The 22,680-nt window shown below is 33.6% G+C and overlaps 1 protein-coding gene across 1 annotated transcript in view; it reads left to right on the top strand.

Annotated features, from left to right (window-relative positions):
• MALRD1 (MAM and LDL receptor class A domain containing 1) overlaps window positions 1-22,680 on the top strand; it is a 1,015,998-nt gene that overhangs the window by 307,734 nt on the left and 685,584 nt on the right. Inside the window, exon 22 of the mRNA XM_007504899.2 lies at window positions 1,267-1,429. Coding sequence (XP_007504961.2) covers window positions 1,267-1,429 — 163 coding nt within the window. The remainder of the gene's footprint in view (window positions 1-1,266; window positions 1,430-22,680) is intronic.

Here is a 22,680-nt window from a genome sequence, read left to right as displayed (position 1 = left end):
GGAATATAAATATTTAAAAGAATAGTTTTAAAGATTATCTTAAATTTCAATTTTTTATGAAAATTTTATTTAATTAGTCAATATAGAATATTCTTCCTTGGTTACAAGAGTAATGTTCTTTCCCTTCCCTACCTTGACCCCCTCCTGTAGCTGATACACAATTCCACTGGATTTTACATGTGTCCTTGATCAAAACCTATTTCCATATTGTTGATGTTTACACGAGTGTCAATTAGTCTCCATTTCCAATCATATCCCCATAGACCCATGTGATAAAGCAGTTGTTTTTCTTCTGTGTTTCTGCTCCCACAGTTCTTCCTCTAGATGTGGATAGTGTTCTTTCTCATAAATCCCTCCTAATTGCACTGCTACTACTAGAGAAGTCCATTACATTCAATTGTACTACAGTGTATCAGTCTCTGTATATAATGTTCTCCTGGTTCTGCTCCCTTCACTCTGCATCAATTTCTGGAGGTTGTTCCAGTTCACATGGAATTCCTCCACTTCATTATTGCTTTGGGCACAATAGTATGCCATCACCAACATATAACACAATTTGTTCAGCCATTCCCCAATTGGAGGGCATCCTCTCATTTTCCAATTTTTTTTGCCATGAATTTCATTCTTAAAGGTAAGCAAAATAATAGGAATACATTTAAATGTAGGCCAATTCATTTTTAAAATGATAAAATACAATTCAGTCTTAATTATTTAATAATGCAAGACTTTTGCTAAGAAAATCTTGACTCCATCTTTAAAAATCTATTTAAAAAGCTCATCCATATAATTAGTTTAAATTATACTTTCATTTGAGTTGTATTGTTCAACGAAATCTCAGAAGACGAGAACCTTTTCTTAAAGTCTTCCTGTGTTACTTTATCCCTGAATGCAGGTGCCCTTCAGTTTTGAAGGTTGTGAGGAGAGGGAAAAAATAGTTTGTTTGGCACGTCCTACTAAGTTAGAAAGGTATTAAGTACCATTCTTGTGATGCACATTATCCTGAGTATCCAAGAACCAGTCTAATTGAGCTTGAGAGGTCTATCATCATGTTTGTCACAGGTGATGCATGTTGCTGTTTCTGGAATTCTGACTGATGGTCTATCACTTTGTTAGAAGAGTTGCTATCTACATTAATGTGGGAAGCATGCTCCCACTGAAATTCTAGGACTTTTGAAATCTTGAGGTTGGAGAAACCTTATCTGAAGATCAAGTTGTTATTTAATCATGGGATTTTTTGATGACCAGTATTTTATTTTCTTTCTTCAGTTATGGAAGTCTGTAGTTTTGAAGATGGAAATCTATGCAAATGGTATCAGCCAGAGCTGATGGAGAGAAGTCAAGCTATTAATACCTTTAGGTGGGATCTTGGAAATGGGGCTAGTATACATCATGGAGAGGAAAACCACAGACCATCAGTGGACCATACAAAGTAAGTGATTGACCTTTTGGATAGCTTCCTTAGGAAGTATTGACTTTGACTTCTGATGTCCTAAAAAGCTGGTTAGGCTAAACGTATTAGAAGAATAAACTTGTGATTTAATGAGGAACATTTCTTTGTTTAAGTTTACCCCATCATCTTCCTTTGAAGGACTCTTAAAAATTGTCACATTTATACACATATATGTTCATATATATTTATTTATATGTATTCATGATTAGAATAGGTTTTTTGGAGTTGTATAAAATGATTTTAAAATTATTTCAAACATCATTTACAATTATAGGCATATACTATATATCTTTCTATCTATCCATCCTAACTAAACTTTTAAAAAAGAGAATATTTGCTAATAATATAATAATATAAATATTTGCTATTTCCTCCTCCTCCACCATGTCTGTAACACTTTATCTCAAAAATACCTACAAGGTCTATGGGAAAGTAGGCTTAAGTTTAGAAACTAAATGTTGCCATTGATTGACTAGAAGTTACTGAAAGTCATTTTCTCCCATTTGTTGGGATTTTGAAGCAAGGTGAAGTACCCTAGACTATTTTTTAAACCTTTACTTTCCATCTAGAATCAATTCTATCTATCTATCTATCTATCTATCTATCTATCTATCTATCTATCTATCTATCTATCCCATGTTTCCTTGTATCTCTCTATTCATCCATCCATCATCCATCTATCCATCTATCTACTTATCTATCAATTCATCCATCTATCCATCCATCCATCTATCCATCCATCCATCTATGTATTTATCTATGTATCTATGTATCTATCTATCTTTCTGTCTCTCTGTCTGTCTATCTATCTATCTATCTATCTATCTATCTATCTATCTATCTATCTATCTATCTGTCTGTCTATCTATCTATCTATCTATCTATCTATCTATCTATCTATCTATCTATCTATCTATCTATCTGTCTATCTATCTATCTATCTATCTATGTTCCACAGCAGAACAGTGGTAAAAGCTGGGCAATGGGAGTTAAGTGACTTCTTCAGGGTCACACAACTAGGAAGTATCTAAGGTCAGATTTTAATCTGGCTTTCAGTCCACTGAGTTCCCTAGCTGCCCTCACCCTCTGCTCTTGATGAAGATAGTGCTTCTTCTGTGGTTACTGCTGTCACTAGGAAATGATGGTAAGATGTTCATGTACACTAGATAAGAACTCCAAAATCTTCAGGATCTTTAAAACTCACAAGGTTTCCCCATCCAACCTTGGGCAAAATGGGAGTATGTAGGACAGGAGATTTGGCCAACCTTGAAGTGAATGGCTCTCCTTCCCTAATAATCCTCCTCCCTTAGGAGTTTTATTGGAAACCATGGTTGCTTCCAATTCCTCGAATGCTCTGATTCCACTAACTGTACATATGTAAACAGAACTTAGAGTACATGATGAAATTCATAGGCTGATTGAAAGATACTTCCTATCTGGCATCATTACATTTCATCACCTGACTTTCTAAGTCTTTCCATTCTTACTCTCATCTGTGTTTGATTAGGCATCTTTTCTCTTACTCTAAGTAAAGTGGAATTAGATTAAATCAATCTTACATTCACACAGAGGGTCATGGATCTGGAAGAATTCTCAAGTCACTTATTTCAACACCCACTTTTATAGAGGGGACACTGAAAATCACATAGTTTGTCACTGACAAAACTCATAAAGGTAATAAGTAGGAGAATCAGGATCAGAAGCCAGCAATTCTGATCCCAAATTAATTACTCTTTCGAATGTATGCCACTACCTTCATTTGCTCATCTGTGAAAAAGTTATAATGGGGAAGCTAGGTGACTTATCTTCCTCAGTTCAAATCTGGCCAAAGACATTTACTTTCTTGGGTAAGTCATTTAGCCCTGCTTGCATCAAATGGTTATACCCTGTAGAAGAAAATGGCCAGTATGTACCTGTCTGTTATTAAGGCAAGAAAATGCCAAATTATGTTATGAAGAGGCAGATACAATTTAACAACAACAGAAAGTTATAATAATGCATGAAGGTCAGGAAAATGCTTGCCCTACCTCAAAGTGCTATAAAAATGATTTCCTTTATGTATCACATTTTAAATTTGTTTACATTTTAAACTGTTTAAAATATCTTGTTATGAAACATATTGTTTAGGGACTTATTTCCTGACTATACTACCTTGTTTCTCTGTCTATATAAATATATATGCATATATGTACACATATCTGTATGTGTGTATATATATACACACATATATGCTTTTCTGAGTATATTTTTCATCTTTTTCCTTCACAAAATAATACAACATTTAATAGTTTCCCAAAATAAGAACTATTTCTTGTTCTAGGTGTTAAATTCTTATTAAATAATTTTATATATGTGTATTTAACAACAGCAGTTTATGATGAACACATTAGCTCTGGAATCACAAGATTCTCTATTCAAATTTTGCGTAAGTTGCTTGTTACCTGTGTGACTGGGGGGGAAGTTTCTTGACCAGCTCAAATCTCTTGTTTCCTCATTTGTGAAATGAAATGAGTTGGACTGGATGGCCGCTGTGTTCTCTTCCAACTGTAAATCTTTGCTGCCTCATGACAGCATCAGGAATTGTAGGAAGAGCTAGGGATACCAAGAAAGTCAAGAGAGAAAACATTTCCTTCCATGAAGAAGCTCAGTTGTACATATCAGATAGATGCTGAATAAATGGAAGGTAACTCAAAGGAAAGGCATTTAAGGATGGAGGATGAAGTATTCTCCTGGTAAAAGAGGGGATGTGAACTGAGTTTTGAAGGAAGCTAGGAGATGAAGGTAAAAAGCAATAATATTCTGAGTGTGGCAAACAGATAATAAAGAAGCATAGTATTTACGTGTGCTCCTATCTTCACTATTTTTATTTTGCATATACTTTTCCATTCATTACAATTGCTTTCTTTTTGTCATCCACACACTTTATATATTTTACTGACATGAGTCAAGATGTCTAATTTTCCTTGCTACTTTTCTGTAATTACTTAACTTCTTTTTCCTTCACAAAATACAGTAAGCACATTTCTTGACTTCTGGGTTTTAACAGTTTTATTGAATAAATAACATGTGCTGTTTTGGAAATGAAAATCTTTTTCCTTTTCCTTTGTTGACATCATGAAAACCTTACTGAAAACGACATTGGAATCCCAAGTCAGATCCAAGAAGTACTTTTGTTAGTAATGCTGTGTTAGATCTTCCTCTATGTTTGAGTTTTAGATTCTATCAGGCTGAAACTATAAGGCTTCAAACGAAGTCACATCTGCAGATACTGTCCAGCTCTGATTTGCCTTAGGCCAAAATAAAGTTATACTTAAGAAAAAACATTTTCTGCAAGGCTACAGTTAAAGTTCACTTTGTGCAACTCTTTCTCTCCTTTTCTTCCATTTTATTTGGTATCTCTTAAAATAAGTTGTATTTAAACATCTCTTGATTTAAAGTCAGCATCATTGATCATCATGCTGAAATAGTAGATTAATTTCGTTGTGTTTTGATCATGGCTTGACACTTGGCTACTGTTTGTTGAAATTTCCCTACTGGAATTGCTTGTAATATTTTGGACCAACTCAGTTAATTCACAATTCTTCTGAAGTCCATCTAAATATGCAGTGATGCATTACTATTCTATCACATCTCCATAAAGATTGTGAGTTTGAAAGGGAAAAAAAATCATCTAGAATCATTCTCACTCTCAGGTGATGAGTAATAACTAGAAAATAATAGTTAGCATTAATATAGAACTTTGTAGTTCACAAAAAGTTTTAAATATAGTATTATATATATACATATGTATATGTATATATATATATATATATATATATAAAACCACTCAAACTGAATCTATTTTATACTCATTGTACAAATGTGGATACTGAGATTGTGAACGATTAAATGACTAGCCTAAAGTCATAGCTAGTAAATGTCTAAGGAAAGATTCAAATGTTGATATTCATGATTCTATCTGGTGCTTCCCTCCCCCTCTTCCTGCTGGCTGCTTGAAAAAAAGCAGAGATATTAAAATAGAATCTAAGGATAGTAGGCTTGATACATTTATTGCTTCCAATTTTCAAATGTAATGGCACAACATTAAATATATTTTCATTTTGAAAACACTTCAGTGTTTAGATTTTCTTATTTTATTTAATTTTTTTAGATTAGACTCTGCTTCCAATTCACTATGCTCACTTAGTTTGCAGAGTGAGTATATTTTTTATTCTGTATATTCAGCAATTTTAAATTCTAAGTAGTTCTTGCTATTAACCAGCTTTGGTAAGCACAATAAAGAATACACATTTATTTATCACAGATTTTTTTATTTTGCAAGGAGGTTTAGTTTCTAAGTTAGTACCTGAATATTCAGCTCTTAAATGGAAGATTTGTTTGCCTTTGCTGTGATTGTGTTGTTTTATTGTTTTGCATATATTTTGAGGCATGTTGATGACAGGCATGGTTTTTACAAAAAAATAAATAGGCAAGGGGTCTTTACCCTCTGTGACTTTTCTTTCTCCCTCAACATTTTGATATGTGAGAAGGTAAATTGCTTTAGGAAAGGGATATCAGGTTTCCATTTTGATTTTACATCCTAAAATTTTTTTGATTTATTTTTATTAGAACAGAAACTGCTATTGATCAGAAAGAGATTCCACCGACAACGTGAATTTTATGGAAAATGAGGGATAGAAAAATCTCAATGGATTTAATTGTTAAGACTTGAATAATCAGAGAATTTAAATAGCATATTATTAATCCATTGATTAACAACCCTGCTTAGGATTGCTAAGCAAAACATTTTCCACATTGGCATTCTATGTTCAAAAATGGCTGCCTGAATTTGTAACTTGAATCCACCACTCCTTAGCCAGAAGGAATTTAATATGAATTCTCACTGGTTCATTTGCAGTTGTGATTAATCTTTTTTTTTTTTTCAGAGCCTCAACGTTGGCTTTGCCTCAGAATATAGACCAAGTTCTAGAGAACTAATTATTTCATGTTTTTTTACATCATTGGAGCCAATAGAAAAAGGATATGCAACTTGATATTCTTAAGGTGTGTTTTGTATGTTATACTGTTTAATGATTACTATAACATCTCCTTGGAAAGGGAATTTTTAGTATGGCATCCATTTTCTTAGCTAGTAAGTTGACTGAACCAGAGAATCATAGTCTTTGAAATGAGCTAGTCTGAAGAAAAAATAAAATGAGTTCCCTCCTGTTTAAAATCTGCACAACAACGGTGAACTTGGGGGAAAAACTCGACCCTGCCTAGCTGAAATTACTTTTAGAGTCTGCCATTGAGTTATCATTGAAACAGAAATGTTCAGGAGCACCTGCCTTCCAGACTGTGTAGCTATTGCATATTTAAAATATGTCTCAATGAAGCATTTTATAATAACCTCTGCCATTTTGTACTATTCTATGATCTCAGGTTCCTTGTTGTGACCTTTAAAACTTAATTAGACAACTTCCTCTGGAAAAATGCCAGTCACTATTCATAACAACTATCTATAATTTGGCACTAGTAAGTTTATTTTCATTTTTAACTATTATAAACAAAAGACTTTTGCTTGAATCAATTTGTTCATTTTTTTTATGTCTGCAGTAAAGGAGTCAACTTTTGAATCGTAGGGTCCAAACAATTATTTCCTTTGAATAGATCTCCCTATGATCAGCATAATATCATGTAGGAGTACAAAATCAGTGACCCAACAAGATTGATCATCCCAGACTCCAATGTTCATTGGGAAGGATATCTGTTCAAATTACTTTATATATGACTATTGTCCCTCAAGGTGGACACAAAAATAAACTTTATATGTCACAAAGAAACTTAATGATAATGACAACTATATATTCCATGAAGAAAATCTTTACCCTGAACCCTGTGTAATCATAACACATTTTTAAGGTTTTCTCTAAATTGTCATATACATTATGTAATGCTAATAATTTCTGCAAATTCCTTTCATCTTCATTTCCTTTTACCTTTCCAATTCCAACTAAATGGCCCCAAGGCTTTATTGTAGATCAATGATCAAATGAATTTGTTCTTGGATTTGCTAACCTAAACTTTAGGGCTATTTGTAAGCAAGAGAGGGCAACTATTTTTTTCCAAGTATTCTCAGTTACAAAATTCACTTTGTATTTCTCATGGAGTTCTTTGAACATGAAATATCTCATTCAGAATTCCTATGGCAGAAGAGAAGGCATCGGTTTCTTAAAAGGCATGCATATTGGTAAAGCCTGGTATCTTAATTACCCTATTAATGCTAGAACACTAACCACTCTCTTGGAAGTGAAAATGAATCATCTGCCCCATTGTTGTAAGTGCATCTGCATTTCTTCATATCTTCTGCATTTGTTTAATGTCACACACTTTATAGACAGTGTGGGCCTAAGTAATGCAGGCTGTCTTCACAAAGCATTTCTGCATATCATCCCACTTTTTATCTATCTGCTGGATGTGGACTTTCTTAACAGCCCCTGTAAAATTGAAAACATAATCATGTTTTCTTCTCTGCAACAATGATCATTTACATAAAATTTAGGCTCGCTAACATTAAATTCTAGAATTTTTGCATATAGCCATTTGTGGAAGGAAGATATATTCCTATTATTTTCATAGGCATACTTAGATGGCTTTCACTATCCAGAAATAATTAGCAATCAAGATTTTTTAATCTAAAGGCAATGGCTCAGGATCAAACTCAAGTAATAATTTTATCAAAATCAAAATGAAATTACAGTTAAATTCAAAATAAACTGTAACAATTTGCTTTTACATCTATGACACTTTCAGGCAATCATAATTCATTTGAGTGTGATCAGGGAACTGAAAGTAAATATAATTTTACCTTACAATCCTCGATAATACTAAATGCTGTTTTTCTGTAATGCTCCAGAGTTCAGTTCTCATTCTTTACATTTCTTGCATATCAAAAATTAACTCTTTCTTTAAGTGAATTAAATAGGCTTTTCATTTTAATTAGATAGTTTTATTATAATGACATTTATTTTGATGAAAACAATTTTAGCCACACAGGAGCTATAGTAGGTAGACATGCATATTACTTAATGGAATATCCTACTCTATGTCTGTGATTATATGTTCTGCATGTATTTTAATAAGTATATAAACATTTCAATGTGTGTTTATGTATATATATGTTGTATATAGGGATAGGAACACTCTGATCATTATATATGCAATATAAATTATATAACTTTATATAGAGATATCAAATTATATGTTACAAATTATATAACTTAATACTACATGACTACTAAATTTCAGAGCAGTTAGAAGGCACAGTGAATAGGCAGAGTACCAGGACTGGAGTCAGGAAGACTCATATCCCTGAGTTCAAATCTGGACTCAGACACTAACTTTGTGACCCAGAGCAGATCACTCAACCCTGTTTGTCTTAATTTCCTCTTCTATTAAATAAACTGCAGAAGTAAATGGCAAATCATTTTGTCTTTGTCAAGAAAACATCAAATGGTATCATGAAGTCATACACAACTGAAAAAACTGGACAAGTAAGGTGTATAAATATCCTTCAGGTTATTAACATTATACCATTGACTGAATATTTTATAATAGCATGACTGCTTTTTATATGATTATTATGTTTTGAATATTTCAGATACATTTTCATTATAGTACATTTATTTCTAATTTATCTTATCTAATTAAGATGAAATAAATTACTCTCCTATTCCTCCCATTGTAGAAATTTTAATGTGCAGTAGAGAACAAAGGAATATATAAACATAATGTTATTTGGAATACTCTCCTAGAACTTAAAAAAAATGAATCAGCAAATGAAATGATTCCCTTCCCCTTCTTCCATCTACATGACATAACTGTATGGTAATGCTGGTATTTTGATAGTTGTCTAAAAGAAAAAAATTCAACTAAAAAGACTTGAAAAAATCAAATATTAATGTATACTGAAATTGGCAACCAATTAGAGACTTTATCTTCCACAAAAGCCTTATTCTGATTCCTCATTGTCGTGTAGATATGACCTTATGTTTCTAAAGGCTGTGCCAATAGTCACTTAACCTCTCAATGTCCCCAGGAAACTCTCTGTGGCTAAATTGCAAAGCATTTGCATTAGCAAAAAGTTTTACCTTTTTTAGAGTTCCATAATCCAGTAAAATTATAGAACTAGACCAAAAAAAAAGCATAACTATAGATATATGAACCTATAAGTATATGAATCTCTTGAGCATATTCTTATATTGTGTTTATAGTGAGAATATACACATTATATATCTATATATTATTCTCATCATCTCAAAGGAACTCATTATATTTCAAATTATGTTAGTCATAAAGGAGAAGAGGACTGCTTGAGTTTTCATGATAATGAAACTCTGCAACTAAAAGTGAGATATTTTGTTAAGTCAGCAATATGTGGTGATGCCAAATAAAAGAACAAGTTATTATTTCATTGACTTCAGATCCAAATGAGTCAGGAGTCAGTAGACTGATCCTGAGGATGGAAGTTTAAACAGTATTGTTTTTGTTTAGTCATTTCAGGCACGTCTGACTCTTTGTGACCCCATCTGGGATTTTCTTGGCAAGGATACTGGAGTGATTTGCTATTTCCTTCTCCATTTCATTTTATAGATGAGAAAACTGAGGCAAATAGGATTAAGTGACTTGCAGGTTCACACCCCTAATATATAAGGTCTGAGACCATATTTAAAATCAGGTCTTCTTGAGGCCAGTCTTGGAGCTGAATCACCTAACTACATCACTTGCCTTAGTTTAGTGAACATGGACTAAACTTGAGCAAGCAGTTAACCTTTTCATTCTAGGTGAAATAGGGATTTAAAATAGCCCCCTTTTTTCTTTTCCTTTTTTAAAAAGGGTGGCTATCTTCAGCTTTCTTGGAAAGACCAGGTCTATAGATCTGAGGTCTGGAGATGCTACAAGAAATTCCCTAGATTTGTGGAGGTGTAAAGTCAGTGAAAATCTAATCCTATTCACACAACTGAAGTAGGAATCCTTTCTATAATATCTCTGATAAATCATCATCACCAGGCTTTTACTTGAAGACCTCCAGAGGTGGCTCTTCATCAAATATCTCCTTAGTAGTCCTTGTTACACTTTTGCACAAGTCTAATGATTCAGAACTTTTTTCCATATCCATGAATGGGATTAGTTGGTTTTTTGTTGTTGTTGTTTTTTGGCAACATCTCCCTATTTGTCCTAGTTCTACCCTTTTCAGCAAAGAAAACACTCCAAATCCTATATGCCATAAGATATTCCTTCAAATGGTAAAAGATGGAAATTTGCCTTAGGACTTGGTCCAGGCAAAATAGCTCCAGTTTCTTCAGAATTCTGATGGCATAGTTTTGAATCTTGTCATAAACTTGGACCCTGCCTTCTAGATGGGATTCAGCTTGCCAATGTCATTCTTTCAATGTGGCATCCAGAACTGAGCAAATACAATATTATTCTTGCAGTTTGATGAAGAATACTTGAATTTTGGACTTCCTTATTCTTTTAATGCAGTCCCCTAACACATTAACTATTTTCTTTTGTGTTTTATCATCAAATAAATAGAACTTCTAGCCTATTACCACATTTTATGTTTGACCCATTCATTATTGGTACATATGACTTCTGGAACCAATGTGTGGGCATTTTATTTGATTTCAATTATATTTTAATATATGGGAATAGGTAGTTTTTTTTTGGTATTATGCAGAGAATTTGGACATTGGCACAAATGCAAAATTATCTGTTAACTTTTTATGATTAATGTTTCAACAAATGTTTATTTTCTCTTTCTACTCTTTCCATTGAAAAAATTAAAGAAACAAAAACATTATAATAAATATACATAACCAAGAAAAATATAATTGTTTCATTGATTGTGTCAAAAAAGGATATGTTTCAATCTACAATAATTCTATCACTTCTCTGTCATGAAATGAGTTTTTTGTTTTATGAGTCCTGAGAAATTGTTGTTAGTTGTTACATTGATTAGAATAGAGGGAATTTTTTCTTTCTAGACCAAGAAATCATGGGTCTAGTCCTTATCTATATCCTAAATTTTCCTTGCATATAGTGGCAGTTAATATTGATGTCTTCAGAAAGAAGATCTTTATTCTATGATATTGAGTTGGATGTACAAACAATGAAATTGAATAATTAACCAGATCCAGAAGTGAATGGAAGGAGGAGAGCACATTGTATTACATTTGGGAAATAGGGCACTTTTTGGAAAGATTTTTGACTCCTCTCTGAAACAGTTCACCTCTTTATACTAGTGTCTTTCTGTGATAGAGACTAAAAGAATAGCACAATGTCCATAGAATTGTTTGTCCATGACACAAAAGTCAATGGGGAGAGAAATACTGGACAACATGAGTGGTCTGCAACATTCTCTTATTGATGAATTGCATTAAAGAAGTGGTACAGGCATTAGCAACAGAGAGATGCATACCTAGGGTAGATAGTAGACAAGTCATGTAAGCAGGGCAAGAGAAGAACAAGTAATCATATTTATACATGATATAAAAAAATTAAGAGGTCTAGGGATCGACTCTAGCTTATGTCGATGTTATTGTGGAGGATTTTGGTGAGGCCATGAATAAAAGTCCCATAAATGGGTTATAGTCTACACAAGGGAGTACTTATACTGTTGAAAAAATATTCCTCTTATGTTTGTTTTATTGATAATGTTTGGTCATGGTAATTGTGGTTAATAAGGCTTTGATAATGATCTACTTTCCATACAATTTATTGAATGAGTTCTTCAAGTCATTTGGAGTTCTCTGTATGAATAAAGATGATTTGTCACCTGTCAGCATGCTAATATTTTCTAGGCAATAAGTTTTCACAACCTGTAGTATGTTGCACATTTTCATCTATTTTTAATACAATCTGAATTGACAACAAAATATAATTAAGAACAAGATCCTTAAGGATAGTGAAATTTCTGGTGTCTAGAACTGGTTCTGACTTTTATCCCATTTCATGGCTCTCTACTCTTTCATTAAGAGGCAATATGATAGAGTGGGAAAAGTTTGAGACTTAGAGTGAAGAAATCTTGGTTTAAATCCTGAGTGCAACACCTATTCCCTGATGATGATTTTGGACAAGTAATTTCACCTCTACAGAACTTTTTCTCATCTGTTAATTTTTTAAAGTGTGATCTACAAATACCCATCATTTCTCATCCCCTTTATGGCTGCCTCCTTTAAGGTTTATTTTGTGGCACCAAGCTTTGTCATCTGTCAGTCCATGAAAGATAGAAATTTCCCCATGTTGAGATCTAGACAGTAGGCTATAATTTTCTAATAATTTTATAGCATAATTTTTTATTCATGCAGTATTCTGTTGCATGTTTCCTACTCTTTCCTTGCATCACTCCATTACAATCCAACAGTGTACATTAATCCCTAAATCTAGGCACCGTATTGAGCTCTTCTATAGTTTCTGGTGGAAATGACCTGATTCCAAATTGCCATCCTAAATGCCTCCATTTGCACAAACAAATCAGCATGGCTTAGCTATTAGGTCAATATTTACTTTTAGACATATTGTTGACTGAGTTCACAAGGATGTTATCCATGGAGGGCCTATTATTATTATTATTATTATTATTATTATCATTAAGTCATTCTGATCATTTTGCCATCTGCCATAATGGAGTGGTCTGTCCCTAACTTTAAAAGCTTTTTTTGAATAATCTGTAGTATTTTCCTTTCAATCTCTGAGCTTTATCCTTTCAGATGTTCTGCTATAAGTGGGTGCTATTATTCTCTTTTCATTTACTCAATAGGAATAGACTATGAATGATGACATTGAAGTGAATTTCATGAATCATACTTAACTTTTGAATGAAAGGTTCTGACTTTTGCATTTTAAGTTAGTTCTTTGGATATGATGCAGTTTAATTTTATTGAGGCTTTGCAAAAACAACTTGAGTGGTAGCTATGGGTTTACATAATGGTTAGCTAACTAATAAGAATGGGCATCACATGAAGATTATCTAATTGACAGATATCTACCCAAAATCATTATTCAAATCCATCTAAAAAAGGACAGAAAGCCTGTGTCCTAAGGTCTTTTCTCAGAGGCACTGATTATCAAGACAGATGTTCTCTTGTATGGGAATTTTTTTTCAAAGAGAAGGTCCTTTCTCAGATTCCTCAGAATCATATTTAGCTCTAAAATTAAGTGATTTTATGACCTAAGGTGGTCTGGCATATGCTTTTGGTAGTCAATTCTTTGAAATAATAAAAAGAACAGTGAATTTAGTGTCAGAATGTGAATTTGAATGCTGGTTTCATGCCTCTTACTACCTTTGTAAACATGAATAACTTATCTCACTTTCTTGAGCCTCAGTTTTCCTAAATGTAAAATTATAAAATTGGCCTAAATAATTTCATAGGGTTTTTATTTTTTTCACTCCTGGATACTGTAATTGTATTTTCAAAGGATGTGATGAGGGGAGTTCTTACTGTCCAGGATAAGAACAGATATTTCTTTCTCATTTGAAGCATATAGATAGATAAGAGGATTAACAGTTGAAACTTAGAAATATAAAAAAGGGCTACTGTTTCCTTTTTGTCTTGAACAAAGCACATATATCTGTATAATTAATGCATGTAGGTACTTGTTAAATATATGTTGATTAAGAGATATCACTAAGAAGGCAATTGAGGTGGAACTAAAATTCCCTGGTGATACTGGGGAATATTTCCTTAAAATAAAGTCTCTCCTTTGCATTTAAAAAAATTAATTCAACAGACACATGTCTACTATATGCAAAGTAATGTGCTAGGTGTTGGGGGCTGAAAGATGAAAAAAAGTTACTTTCTGCCCTGAAGAAATCCATAGTCTATAGGGGGATGTTGCCATATACACAGATAAATATAATTCAGTGTGGTAAATGATAAGAGAAAAATGAGAGATAAAAAGGATTTTAAGAAGAATTTTAAGGATATAAAAAGTATTTTCAGATTTAGTGCCAGAAAGAGCTACATCAAGGAGGGAAAACCTGAGCTGTGCCTAGAGGGAAGTAAAGCATTCTGAAAGACCAAGTTGATAAAAATGAACATTTCAAGCACGGAAGGTAATCTGCACCAAAAAATGAAGGGATGGGTAGTATTTTGCATGTGGAGTTTGGAGAAGTGTTAAGAACTTATTTTGGCAGTTTAGCTTGTCTAATGCATAGACTTTTTTTTACTTTTCTCTTACTCTTATTGAGCACCAGAATCTCTAGATCTTTTCTGGAATAGCACTTCCTTACTTCGTAATTAAAAGTTAAAATTTTAATCAAATGGAGGACCTTATATTTATCCCTATGAAATATTAACCTATATTTGATTCATAATTATAACATAATAGTATCATTGATATTCTGATTCTGTTATCTACTTTGTTGAGCTTCCAACCTTTGTATCATTTGCAGATTTGATGAACATGACACCTATCCCTTCAACTAAGATACTGATTAAAAAGTCTGCATATATGTATATATGTATATATACATGCATATACATATGTGTGCAGGCAGGTACCTTCCCCTCACCCTGCCCTACTTCCAGTTTCATTTTATCTGGTGTCTTCTCCCATTAGAGGACATGGACTATATTTCTTTTTCTTATTGGTATCCTCAGCACTCAGGGCCTGAGTCTTAGTAGGTGCTAAATAAATGTATATGTATTAACTGAATGAAAGAACCACTTGTGGAAGGAGAAGAAATAGCAAGACCTGAACCTTTGTCAGATATTTTTGACAGCTGTGTGACATATGGAACAAAAATCAGAAGAGGCTGGAATTAGACATGGAGACCAAATAGGAACTCATTGCAATAGTTGCAGAAAAAGGGGGCCAATTTTTTAACCTGAAAAAACTTTTTCCACGTAAAAAGTTCTTTTATTATAGTCAGAAACTTGTATTATCTTACTCATTTATTAATGAAATCCAAATGAATTCAATAGTTTGGGGAGAGACATTTGAAGTTAACTGTACCACTATATTTCTCATATACACATATGAATGTAATATTTATTTAGTATGTATATATGGATAAATATATAAATCTATATTTTTATTTTTACTTTTTTATTTTATTTTTTTAAACCCTTACTTTCCATCTTAGAATCAATACTGTATATTGGTTCCAAGGCAGAAGAGTGGTAAGGGCTAGGCAATGGGGGGTTAAGTGACTTGCCCAGGGTCACACAACTAGGAAGGGTCTGAGGTCAGATTTGAACCTAGGACCTCCTGTCTCTAGGCCTGGTTCTCAATCCACTGCGCCGCCCAGCTGCCCCCAAATCTACATTTTTAGATGAATATATCTTAGCATTTTTCTTTATCTTGTTTTTTAACTGTGTTCTATAAGACCCACAAAGGCCAGGGTCCTGCTATATCTGAACTCAATGTAGGATTAAAATTAATACCAATTATGCCAAGCATTATATGTTATAAAGTTTATTAATCATCACTTAAAGTAGAAAGAAAATAAACTAAAAGAAAAAAGTTCAAACCTAATTATCTAACAAAAAATAAATCCACGTGTATAGATTCTCCTGGCTGGCATAAAGCCCCCTTTCCCAGTCATGATCAGGCAAAAAGAGAGGGAGGGGAGGAGGTATGAAAAACTTATATCCTTCCTACTTTAGCACATAAAATGAGAGGGAACATGGGAAGCTAGGAAAGAGAGTTCTGGGGAACAGAGTCTAATTATACAGTATATTTTCCTAATGTCTCACCCACTGTATTTACTTAATAGATTTTTAAAGACTGAAATAGTCATTCTAGCAAGATGTTGCCAATGGATGCAAATTTCTGAGCCAGTGATTAGGCCTTGATATTAATCAGGTATAAATTTATTAAACCTCCTTCTCCTAAGGTAAGTTTTAGAAGCGAATTTTGCCCCCTCCTGCCCCTTCCTTCTCTGAGATTTCTGTCTCTCCCCTCTCTGATGTCTATGTCTGCTTTAAAATGGTCACCTGAAAATAGCTGTGCTTCTCCATGTGACATGCAAAATGACAGCTAAATGAGCAGTGCTTGGCCTCTCAAACTCAAGGGCTATTGCCTTTTCAAAAGCACAAAAATAGTACGACTGCATTATCAGATTTCTGTACTCTAACAAGTTGCCATTTGTCCTTTTCCAAGCTTGCACAAAGGAACAATTTAAGCCTTGAAATCTTAGTACTACTCCCAATTCCAAGATCTTTGTCAGTTTCTCATAGATTAAATTAAATTGAAAGAATAGCTCTTATAACTGTGCTCATCTCTTCGACTGATCATAATTTTCCAGAAGATTGTCCTTTGAGGGCTGAAATATTTAATTTTCAACTTTAAATCAGACAAATAAAAAATCAAACCTGTCCCTTTTTCTTGCTACTATAATCTATTTTATATATAATCTATGATAATTGATAATAATTCTTCAAACTAATATAATGATGATGCATCAACAAACCTTTTATATATTTTTATAAACCTTGAACATGAAAAAGATATCTTTTCAGGGTATTGAGATCTTATCTCATATAATGAACTCCCTAAGAAGTGCTAGTCTTAGTAAAGTTTCATAAATCCCCAAATAATTAGAGCTTTCTAGCAGGATGCTTTTTTGGAGGATACAGAGTCCAGTCGCCTCCCTCCATTGGTGGCTAATATTAGAGCTCTCATTTATTTTTGATGTTTTCTACTTTGGATATATTTTCCCATTTAGTTACTATGCCCTGGGTCACCTGTCTAGTAGGGAGTGGAGCTGATATTGCATCCTCATCAGTAGTGCTGGGTAGAGATGCCTACTGTTAATGACTGAAGCGAGAAACTTCATGCTATGATATTGATAGATTTCCTTATAAATAAATATTTTCATCCAGCATTAAGGATTTCCTGCTGGGTCTATAAAGGTTGAAGGATTGCATCTACCTTTTCTTCCTAAGAGAACCTTATGCTCAGGACCCAGAAATACAGTATGTTTGGGGTTTTAATCAGTTATTTTTGAGTTTACTCTGTACCCCAGAGCCTGGTTAGACTGGAATAAATAGTAAAAATTGAATTCTGAGGCTACAGAACAGAGGAGCAAAGCTTGGACTTGGGGTTTTGGCTACTAAAATAGTGATACATATCTAATGAAGGATACTCTGAGAAATGGCTCTATGTGCTTTACTATAGAATTATCTACTCTGTTCCTACAAGATATTTGAATAAGCTTTTTATTAGATTATATCTTTTCATATTATTTGTTATTTTTTCTTTGGCCCTATGGCTCATATAATTTTATTATTTGCTGAAACAAATGGGAAAGATGCTTATACTATAAAAATGGCTATTGCCATTCCCAGACAAGTTCAATCCAATTCAGTCAGCATGATTTACTTATGTGAAAAGTCACTGGGGTAGGTGCTGAGGACATAAAAATGTACAAAGGTACTATTTCTCCCTTCAAGGCATTTACCATCTACACTAAGATTTGTAGTTAGGCACATGCACAAATATTTTGTGTATTTTGATAAAAATTTTGATAATCATTTACTATATTCCAAGAACACTACTAAGTACTGTGTTCATGCAAGAACAAGAGATGGCTTTCCCTTCCCTCAAAGAATTTATATTCTGATGGAAGGAAACAACACACATAGGAGTAGTGGCTAAGAAAGGGGCATATTGGTTTAGAAAATTCTATTTTTATTGAATGTAGCCATAAAAGAGTAGAATGCCATATATTTTCTAGTAACTATGGCAATATTTATTTATTGTTCCCAAAATTAGAAGAGAAATGGGAGATTATAGTATAACAGGGTAGAAAGATGATGATTGAATAAACAGTCAAGAAGTCAAGTGAAATGTGGTTGGAGGAGTCAGTCTGATATACTGACTGGCAAGTGGGACAATCGCCAATTGTGGCCATGGACTGGTAGTTCTGGAACTGAAAGTACCAAGTCAGATTGGTACAACAGATCCTAAAAATAATGTCTCCTTTCTAGCTGGTCTCATACAGAACTGACATTTGAACTCTGACCTCCTACTTCCCAATTAATGCTCTTTCTTTAGAGAAGAGAATAGAGGAGTGATGTGACTTGGAACTACTATTTAGAAATGCATCTTTCATGCAGATAATGCTCCCTGTCCTGGCACCCACAGAATCAACAACATTGTATTTTAAATGAGCCAAGTGTGCAGCCCTCTGTAAAGATGGCCGGGTCAAAAGGAAAGTCTTATCAATGGCCTTCACAATGCACGGAGGATGTCTGTCTATTCAGGACAGCTGGCAGGATGACAAATGAATTGGACCCTTCATGAGCCAATAGATTTAATGGTCGAGGATGTCTAAGCAGTTCATGAATCTTGACAAAAGAGCTTCCTCATCTGTAAAATGAGAGGGTGAGACTTAATAATCCTCAGGGTCTGTTCCAGCTCCAGAGCTGTGGTCCTGTGATTGAAGCTATAAATATGTTCAACCTCTTGAGCTTTTCCTTAGGCCTGTTCTTCAGGAAGCCACCAGAGCAAGATGACTATTCACAGAAGGCACCCAATCATCAAAGTCTAAGTCAAAAAAGGAACAAATTTAGTGCAGAGTGGCTTGAGAGAGCCTGTATGCTCTGCAGGATAACAACAACCATCATTATTAAACTAGAACTGGTAGGGTCCTTGGGGGCCATGGAGTCCAATGCCCTAATTTTGAGATAGGGAAACTGAGGACAGAAGAATGAGAATGATTTGCCTGGGGCATGGAGCTAGTAAGTCTCAGGCAGCATCTGAACAAATAGCTTCCTGCTAATTTAATTATATTTCTTTCAGTATAGTAGAGTAAACTTGAAATTGATGTCCTAGACTTCTGTCAGTTTCCTTCAAGATAGTTTAAATATGTGATTAGATATTATTGTAATAAGAATGAATGAAAGAACAGCTACAGAGCATCCCAGTGAGTAGAGGACCAGGACACTTAACCCAGATTGCCTAACCCTTTCCACTCTTCTGTCTTAAATTGGATATTAAGACAGATACTAGGTCTAAATACTTCAAAGGAAAGAATAAATAAATAAAGCACAGATGCGCAAAGCACTGGGGATACAAAGAGAAATTTGCTCACACATACAATACTGACTCTGAATCTGTGTTGTGGAACTTCTAACCATTTTACGCTGAATAATGAATAGTTCCATTTCTGAAAGGTCTGCTGTATTCCCTGCAAGCTGTGTCCACTATGGTGCCCAACTTGCTGTCACTGATAAGTACTCGACAAGTGCGGAAGATTCCAAAGGCCAAGAAATATAGTTTGGAATACTCTGGAGCCCTCAAATGGAGACAGGGATTCTGGGAGACAGAAGAGAGCAGGAAAGAATCCCGGATCTGCAGGACAGCCTGTGCAAAGAACTGGAAGTTGGGTACAGGATATAATGAATGATATAGATATTTATGCTCCATTTGAGGAGAGTATGTTTGCAAGATGACATGAAAAAAAATGAGAGAGCCCTTCTGTTGTACATCTTAGCCCAAATAATTATGATATTTTTCTGGGCAATTCATAGTTGGATTGCTTGAATCCTGGGGATTTGTTTCCAAGATCATGTTGTATAGTCATAGGTAATTCTGGGCAATTATATTAATAGTATATTACTTTATATTTGATATCTGGTGATCATGGAACAGTTAATCACAATAACCGATGTTGATAAATCACTTTAAGGTTTTCAAAGTGCTTTAAATATATTTTTATCTCATTTTAACCTCCAAGACCATGTGATGTAATGTAGTTAATTACAGATAGAGAAGCAAAGGCCCAAATATCTTGCCCATGATTACTCAGATAATATTTTCATAAGATGGGATATGAACACAAATCTTCCTGATCTCAAGTCCAGTTGGCTATCCATTTTGTTACATTGCCTCTCTATAATGAATACTTACTAGGGGTATGTATTCAATTGTTGTTGTTTTTTCCCCTTCTGACCTTTCTGCTGTCATGGAAGTAGTTTTATTTCTCTTGTTAATTTCCATTAAATTTTTTTTCAAGATGTATTTTTTCATATAACTACATCATATATATTGTATTTGTATGTCAGATATATTCTTTTAATTTGATATTTAACTCTTAATATGTTTAATATTTCAAAAGAGAACATGGTCTCGTGGATAGATAGCTTTGACATTAGGAAGACTGGGATTTGAGTGCCATTTCTGACTCACACTGGCTTTTTGACCTTGTCCTAGTTTCCTAATTCCTCAGTGTCTCAGAGAAGTTCAAACTCGCAGCCTATGAAGCTCTTAGAACCAAATGAAAATGTAATTGGCAAATTTTTAACAAAATAAATAAAGGTACAATACAACTTAATGTTAAATTCATTGTTTTCTAACCTTAAATATGTGCTGCTAAGAGGCACCCATCCATTTCTATTTGAGATTGAGAGCACTACCCTAGACAACTCTACAAGAATACAAGTTGAAGAGGAGCTGTAAGTTTGCATTGGCAGAGAGAGCATCCTTACTGGGGAGATTCCTCTACCTACAAAATCATAGATTCAGTCTCTATCCCTCTGTCAATGAATAGTACTCATGTGATTGTCTGTTTTCATCTTTTGAAGTATTCTGTTGGCATCATTATTATAATATTAGAATTTAAAATTTCATTTGAATACTCTATAGCTATAGATAGAAGGATCATGTTCTATATACACACATAACATATGTGTAATATATATTCATATATGCATGGATATATATGTGTGTTTGTGTGTATATGTGTATATATATTTGTGTGTTCATATATATGTATAATTTCCCTTTGGTTGTGAAACTAGACAAAAATTCATGCTTTTGATATATCACTTAATATTTTTAAGAATTGGAATGTTAAATGTTTGGAATAAAAAAATTTGGGGACATCTTTTTTTGGGGACAATTTTTAAAATAATTATTTTTATCACATCATTTTTGTCAATTGCCAGTTTTCATCTGTACATATCTGGTTATACACATGCATATATAAATAACATACATTGAAGAAATATAGTTTAATAATAAATATATATGCTTAATTCAAGATATTTTTCCAAATTCTAGAAGACTCCACTTTTCTCATAGTTTAATCTAAGTCAAACTAAATATACCAATTAGGACAATTTCAGAATAATTCTGTTACAATCCTGACTCTTTGACATTGAAAAGTTCTATGAGTGCTAGCCTGAGTTCTATTCACCTTCACTGACTTTGATTTTTGTAATGCCATTATCCAATGTTTAATTAAATACTTTGTGGATTTTCAATCCTTTTTTCCTCTCTCGCTTTTATTTTCTTTTATAAGGCTCTGAGATATTTCATTTCTTTCACACTTTCATAAGTAATCAAACATTTGTTATTGACTTTTAGACTTGAATTTATGAGAAGTATCACAAAATCATAGATTTGCATCTCAAATGGGCATTGGAGGTCATCTGATTTAATATATTTTAATGATTAGGACATCCAGGCTTAGAGATTTGAATAAATTGCCCTAAGTCCTACACAGATAGTGTATGTCACAGCCAGGCACTTTGCCTTGGGCTTCTGTCTTCAGATCCTGTGTTACTTTCACTGCACCAAGGTTAGAAGTAAAGGTATGAAAGATGAAAAGACAGCCATTGTCTGTCCATAGTCAGCTTTTATGGAGCCCCTATTTAGCAAAACCATAAACAAGATGGCTTCTTTGAAAAATCATGTTGTACCATTGTCTTTAGGTCTTTGATAAAATCTCTTTAATGTGTATTGTTGCATAGTAATTTTATAAGAAGTAACCATAGGAAATATAATAACTGGGCCATAGAACTTGCTGCCAGTTAGACTAACAGCTAACACTTATCTCAGCTGAATAAAAATATTCTTTTATTTTCATTCCATTAACCTGTCATTGGCTGATAAATTTTCTCCTTCCCCTTCCTGTCCATTGCATGTGTTGGCATTATGCAAGAACACAATTGTCCACTAAAGGTCAATGATCCTGATAGCGGATGCCCATTCGAGAGATGCATTATCCATCAGTTTCAGCTATTCTGAATCAATTACAATGAGTAAACCATCCAGCTTTTTCATTTAAGATAGAGAAAAAATTAACACACATTTGGAATGCCCAACCATGAAAAGGACAGTGAGACAAAACTTTATACGAATCTTAATGAGATATCTTTACAGAGGATATTAAATTTCTCAAGTAAAGGCACTGAATTTTACTTATATTACTTTAAACTATAAATTAAGGGCACTCA

The sequence above is a fragment of the Monodelphis domestica genome, chromosome 5 (assembly GCF_027887165.1).
Source record: "Monodelphis domestica isolate mMonDom1 chromosome 5, mMonDom1.pri, whole genome shotgun sequence".
Lineage (NCBI taxonomy): Eukaryota > Metazoa > Chordata > Mammalia > Didelphimorphia > Didelphidae > Monodelphis > Monodelphis domestica.
Note: the sequence above shows the minus strand (reverse complement) of the source record. Positions and strands in the feature narration are given on the sequence as shown.